General features: G+C 35.9%; 1 protein-coding gene across 3 annotated transcripts in view; it reads right to left on the reverse strand.

The window, feature by feature from the left end:
* Positions 1–6,765, reverse strand: part of LOC107669516 (EGF-like repeat and discoidin I-like domain-containing protein 3) — a 207,606-nt gene that overhangs the window by 49,968 nt on the left and 150,873 nt on the right. For all 3 annotated transcript variants that reach the window (XM_016461787.1, XM_016461786.1, XM_016461785.1), the window contains one exon: positions 6,106–6,287. In XM_016461787.1, the coding sequence (XP_016317273.1) occupies positions 6,106–6,287 (182 nt within the window). The remainder of the gene's footprint in view (positions 1–6,105; positions 6,288–6,765) is intronic.

Consider the following 6,765-nt stretch of genomic DNA (forward strand, 5'->3'; position numbering starts at 1 on the left):
ATGTATCAACAACTCACTAAACCACTGAAATCAGTATTAGTTACCTGTGAACCTTAATGTAGGGTGAACCATTCATTCATGAATTATAGATGTTAGTAACCTATGAAAGTGAACCTTAATGTAAAGTGAACAGATGTGAACCATTTATTAATGAGTTATAAACATTAATAACCTGCGAAAGTGGACCTTAATATAAAGTGAACACCTATATGAACCATGAATTTATGAGTTATAAACATCAATAACCTGTTAAAGTGTACCTTAATGTAAAGTGAAAAGCAGTGAACCATTTATTAATGAGTTATAAACATTAATAACTAGCGAAAGTGGACCTTATTGTAATAATAAAAAATATATATGAATAAATAAAAAAAAAAACAGGCAATAACAACACATGGTTATTTAATATCTGTAATTTTAGAAGTAGAAGGAAAAAAAACCCCATCTAGTTCCACATACCGTTACTGTGATATAAAATTACTCCTACTGTGATATAACTGTGATATATATTCTGGTCACATAGCCCACCCATAATGTTCATTATACACCAATTAATCTCAATCTATCCTTTCATAGACTCACACAAGACAAAAACAGGGGTGACCAATTAAAGCCGCATGACTAAAAGGCCATGACTGGGTGATACTTCATCCTCATAATGACCACAGATGCTGGAGCCACTTCATCTAATGGAGATGCACACTGGAGCCATGTGTGGAGGGGCAACTGGAAACATCTGGCACGGCAATATTTGTCAGTTTTGAAGAAATTGATTCGGTTGCGGATGACGGACATAAAATGGCTGTAATTCCCAAAGGCCGTTTATCAGCCTGACACCCAATCATGCAAGAGTCGTTTACCAATCATGATCTCAATTCTCCAGCCACTGACCGGGTTTTTAAGTTGTTGTGGTGGGTGGTAGGAGAATGAGAGTCCTGCACAAACAGACACACACTCGGACGCACACACACCACTACAGACTGCACTGATTTCAGTAATAAAACATCTCTGCCTTCATGAACACATGGGTTTATTTAATTATTTATGTATTCATTTTTCCCCCTGTAAATAGTCTGTAAATGACAGGTCTTAAGTCTTCCATTAATTTTTAATTTTTGGGTTCATATTACTTTTTTTAAACCTGTAATCTGGCCACAAATTAAATTATGTGATGCAATATGTTCATCATTCAATGTGTAGACTACATAGATTGTATTGGCACCACATTATATCCACACTGTAAATGCAAATTTTGAAATGCAAAAATTATTTCTGAAAGATCATGTGACACTGAAGACTGGAGAAATGGCTGCTGAAAATTAAGCTTTGCCATTACAGGAACAAAAAATACATTTTAAGATGTATTAAAATAGAAAACAGTTTTATTTTTAAACTGTAATAATATTTATTACTGTTTTTGCTGTATTTATGATCAACTAAATGCGGCCTGGGTGAGCATAAGAGACTTTCACAAACTTTTGAATGGTATTTTATGTTTGGGTTGTATATATATATATATATACGAGAGTGGTATTATGCTGGTGTGTGAACGCTTAACACTTCTGTCTTCCATCTAGACAGTGGCATACAGCCTTGCTCATTAACTCATAATGAACTTTGACTCATCTTATGCAGGAACATGCTTGCAGGAGTGAACTCCATCACTTCAAAAGTGGTTAACCAGCCTATTAAGCTTATACTATGACACAATCTGCTGAGTCACGCGAAGCCATAATTATCCCACCTCAGACATTCAGGCTTTATGCTGCAGTGAGAACATTTTTAAAGATATCACAATGTGCTACCTTTTTTACCAACAGTATCATCCCTCAAGATTTAGTCACTGGTGTCTGCAGGGATAATCTGTAGACAAAAAAGGACACACTATAGTTTTTTTTTTTTTTATGAGAGACATGCTGCAAAGCAGAAACTACATTTACTGCTGTGTATTTAAACATTTTAGTGTTGGATGAAAAACAGATTTTAGGCACTAATAATGCCATGTGACCATGATTTTCACTTTAATTTTCTCCCTTTGGTCTAACAAAGGTTTTTAGACCAGTGTGCAATTAAAAGTCTGCAGGATGCCGAGTCTGATTGAAATGCCAAGAGAGGAAGAAGAACTGAGAGAGATGCATCAAATTTGAACTCGCCAATTAAATGTTGAGGATTCAAATTTATGTACTGTGAGACAGATAGCCATATGCCACAGGCAAGTGGGTTAACTGACTGGAGTTAGAGAATTTTTATTTTGGGCTGTTCATCTAGGTTGAGTTTGAGTCAAACTCATAGACCAAAGTGTGACAGAGGCCACATAAGGACCAGAGCCGCTCTGGTCCACCCAGATTGACAGCTACAGAACATACTAATCGTTTAGAGAGAAAAAGTGCATTTTGTCAAATAATCCTAACTCATAATCCTAACATCACTGCATATTATCATATTTCAGTTGTGTATGTGCACTACTGTTTAAAAGTTTGGGATTGGTAAGATTTTTAAAAATGTGTTTGAAAGAAATCTCTTACAATAAATACAGTAAAAACTGTAATTTTGTGAAATATTACTAAAATTTAAAATAACTTTTTTTTTTCTATTTAAATGTATATTAAAATGTCATTTACTCCAGAAATGAAAAGCTGAAATTTCAGCAGCAAATTCTAATACGCTAATTTGGTGCGCAAAAAAAAAACATTTCTTATTATTTTCGATGTTGAAATCAGTTGTGCAGTTTAATTATTATTATTTTTTTTTTTTTGTAGAAACCATGATGCATTTTTTTTTTCAAAAGTCTATGATAAATAGAATGTTCAAAAGAACATTTATTGGAAATAGAAATCTTTTGGAAACAGACGTATTTTGTAACATTATAAAAGTAATTGTTACTGTTGATCATTTTAAAGCATTCTTACAAATATTAGCTTCTTAAAAGAAAAAAGAAAAAAAAAATCTGACCCCAAATGTTTGAACAGTAGTAGACTATAGCTTGAAATAGGTTAATTAATTCATTAAACACATCCATTGGGTCATACAGATAATTGGTCCATGCTGTGTATCACCTTTGGAATTTTCCTCTTCTATTCCCCATAAGATTTCCTGAAACAGTATTGTATTATGCTATACAGTATGTGCTTGGTTAAAAATAACCTAGAAAGTATAATGTCTTTGCAGAATAAACACACAGACTGAAACCGAGTTACAAATTCAATGTATAAGTGTAGCGTCTGGACCAATCAGACACACCATTTTTCATTTGATTTAACAAATCAAAAGATACTTAACATCCCACACACAAACCACACAATTACTCAATAACCACATACTTGACATATAAGCACTCATGCAGTTAACACCAAATGACTTAAAGTAGCTGCAAACACAGCAAATAATACAGTAAACAATAAAACAGTGAACAATAAAGCATAATTTGCTGGGAACCCTAGCCCACAGTCTCCAGCACCACAGATATCACTATCAGCTTTTAAAGTACATTTACAACTCAATTGCGTTGTTATTGTAGAGTTAACTAGGTTGTGTAGAATGGTCAAATACAGTCTCATAAACACTAAGGAAAGAGGGGAAAAAATCATTATACTCAATGGATTTTGAGAATAGGCACAGGGGTCTATTCAATTTCACCAAGGTGGCCACTTGCAGATTTCTGGCCTTGACACTGAGTCAAAGGAGTGTAAGTGTTATTAGTAATGTGGTTAATATACTCAAAAATTTACAGCAGTTACAGATTTCTACCTTGAGATACTTGATGTAGTCGTGTAGCAGCAATATTTGAAAAGATAAACTGAGGATAAACGGCATAAATTAAATCTGACAGGTTACACTAAAATGTGCCTGGCAAGGATAAGTGCTGATATTTTCTAATGAAAGCCTTGGAAGTTACAGTAAAACACTTAAATGAATGGTGAGATTCAGGATATCGAGGAGACGTGCCAAATCCTGATCCCCCTCAAGAAATGAAATAAATAAAAGAAAAAAGCATGCTGCTGAGTATTCCACTTCCTTCATGTCCAAAAGTGCCACTTCTTCAGTTATGAAATCTCACACTTTTGTCCACTATGGACTTAAAATAAATTTCCCCAGTGTGTCACAAAGCAATTTCACACAACTGAGAAAGTCAAGATGCAAGTGCTACTGACAAATCTGCTGCTCCTCACAGAAATCCATGTTTACCTCTAGCTCTTTTTCTCTATATTTTTAAAAACAAATGCACCTGTAAGAATTTATTTGAAAGAAATTAATACTTTTATTAAGCAAGGATGCACTACATTGATCAAAAGTGATAGTAAAGAACCTTATTGCATTACTTCATCCCTACATCTGCTGCTGTCAGTCTTGGGATTTTATAGCTCAGTGGACATGCATGGATCAACAGCTTAATCCTAATGATGAACCACTGGTTCACAGGTAACATTTTGCTTTGAGTATGAGGGCTTTGGGTTCTAATCCACTCTAACGTAATTTTATATATTCATAAAACAAGTGGTGGTGAACAGTCCCCATCACCCCCACCCTAAATGACACTAGTTTTTGCATTTTATTCACCACCACAGCACCTGACGTCTTGAAGACACTAAGAAACTGAGGTAGAACTGACTGGAAAGAATGACAGTGAAGAAAAAGGATGTTAACGAGAGACAGCCAGACACACTGTGTGTCACCTCTAATTTAAATGACTAGAGCTGAAGAGAGGTCATGTGGCAACTACCACAGCATATTGCCTTAAGCCAATCTGATGTTTCTAACACATCTCTCTGTGTTCTAACCCAGCAGCTCCACAGCACCAAAAGCTTCATCCCAAGAGGCATCATTAAAGTCAAACAAACTCCATAAATACTTTAGATTTCTCCCTTTTTACTACTTTCCCCTCCCTGTCTCCCTTTCTAGCTCTCTCTCCACCTATATTCCTCGCTCTTTACCTGCGAGCAGCTACTGGTGCACAAACAGTGCTTAACTTGTTACACTCACAAGTCTGCAGTCAGGCTCCCCCTATCATTTATTTTTTTCAGCCGAATTTCATCTCATCAGAGTTTTTCACTACGCTGCTGCACAGACTACCCACTGAATATCAATTCAATGAAGGATCCAATTCAGTCTCTCTTTCTTTTACAATCAGGCATTTAAAGAATAAATCTGAGGTTGACATGAGGCTACTCATCGTAAAACTAGAGGTAAATGGACTGAAACTTCCATCCACTGTGATTGTCTGCATTATCAATCAAATGTACTCTGCTGAAGAAACTGCATATGAATACTAAACCATCCACCAAAGAAACCAAAGAAATGGATTGATACACAACGATGTAAGCCTGCCATTGCCATCAATCAATGGTAATAGGCTGAAATGAAATGGTTCTGTGAATGGACAACGCTTTGAAACATTTCTGAATACTGACAGAGTTGCAGCCAAGGAGGGAATTTGTTAGAAAGACAACTGTTTTGATTTCTAGAGCGGATAACGGAGAGATCCTACTAAATTCAGAGCTTCCCTGCTAAAGAAAACAAAAACAACAACAGCAACAGCAACCAAAACAGCATAAATTGTCAAGAGCATATGTTATGTTTTAGTTGCTGGTGTGTTGGTATTTCAACAAGGCTTCTTGACTGGATTAATCACTTCTTTTAGCAGCCAGCACCACCATAAAAAGAGAGAGATAGAGAGAGAGAGAGAAAAAAAAACCTTCCAGTCAACCAACCATACCAGCTAAATGTTTCTTAGTAAACAACACAGCGATGCTGCTTGACCAGCTCTAACCAGCATATTTGAAAATGACATTTATTCCTATGATGGCAAAACTGAAATCATTACCAGTTTTCAGTTTCACATGATCATTCAGAAATAATTTAGTGATTTGGTGCTAAATTATTATCACATATTATTGGTGTTCAATTATTATTATTATTATTATTATTCATTTACTTATTTCTTATCTTAAAGTTTTCTATAAGTATTTCTGCAATGCTTTGGCAATATGTAAACAAACAACAAAAAACACTCAGGCTGACAGGAAGAAAATATTTCTGCCAACTACAGGTTCATTCAATGTTGATGGATCTTCATCCAGACTTAATCTGCCCGTGTCAATCTGTTACCTGAATCCAGGGCCATCTGTCATTCTCGGCTGCGGTCCAGGCGTTCACAAGACCCTTCTTATTCAGCCGGGCAAAGTAAGGGTACCATTTCTGGAGGCCGAAGAGAGCTCGGTGAGTGGAGGAGGCCGTTATCTGCTGGTTGGAGATGATTCCACCCTCCATGCCCAGCGGACCGGAACATTCTGCTCAATACACAAAAATGACACACGAATGGAGAGGTTAGATTTACAGGGTACAGACAAACGCAATCATAGCTCAACTTTACAGATCACAAGGTTTTGACAAGTAACAACAGCTCTCAGTACAAACGTGTTATTTGCACATCATTTTTATATGTTATGTGAAGGTATCATATACTACTGGTCAAACGTTTGAAACAACATAGATTATATATATTTGTTTTCCCCCACTAAGTCTGCATTTATTTAATCAAATATACTGTTTTCTATTTTAACATTTTAAAATGTATTTTATTCTTGTGATGGCAAAGCTGAATTTTCAGCAGCCATTACTCCACTATAGCAGAAACAAATAGAGTTAAATTTAAAGTGACAATGAAGACATTTGTAATGTCAGACATCCCACCTCTCCCGGAAGCTCCGGGAGTCTCCCGCATATTAATAGTGGCTCCCTGACGCCCGCAAATTAGATACAATATCC

The sequence above is a fragment of the Sinocyclocheilus anshuiensis genome, unplaced genomic scaffold (genome assembly GCF_001515605.1).
Source record: "Sinocyclocheilus anshuiensis isolate Anshui unplaced genomic scaffold, SAMN03320099.WGS_v1.1 scaffold356, whole genome shotgun sequence".
NCBI lineage: Eukaryota > Metazoa > Chordata > Actinopteri > Cypriniformes > Cyprinidae > Sinocyclocheilus > Sinocyclocheilus anshuiensis.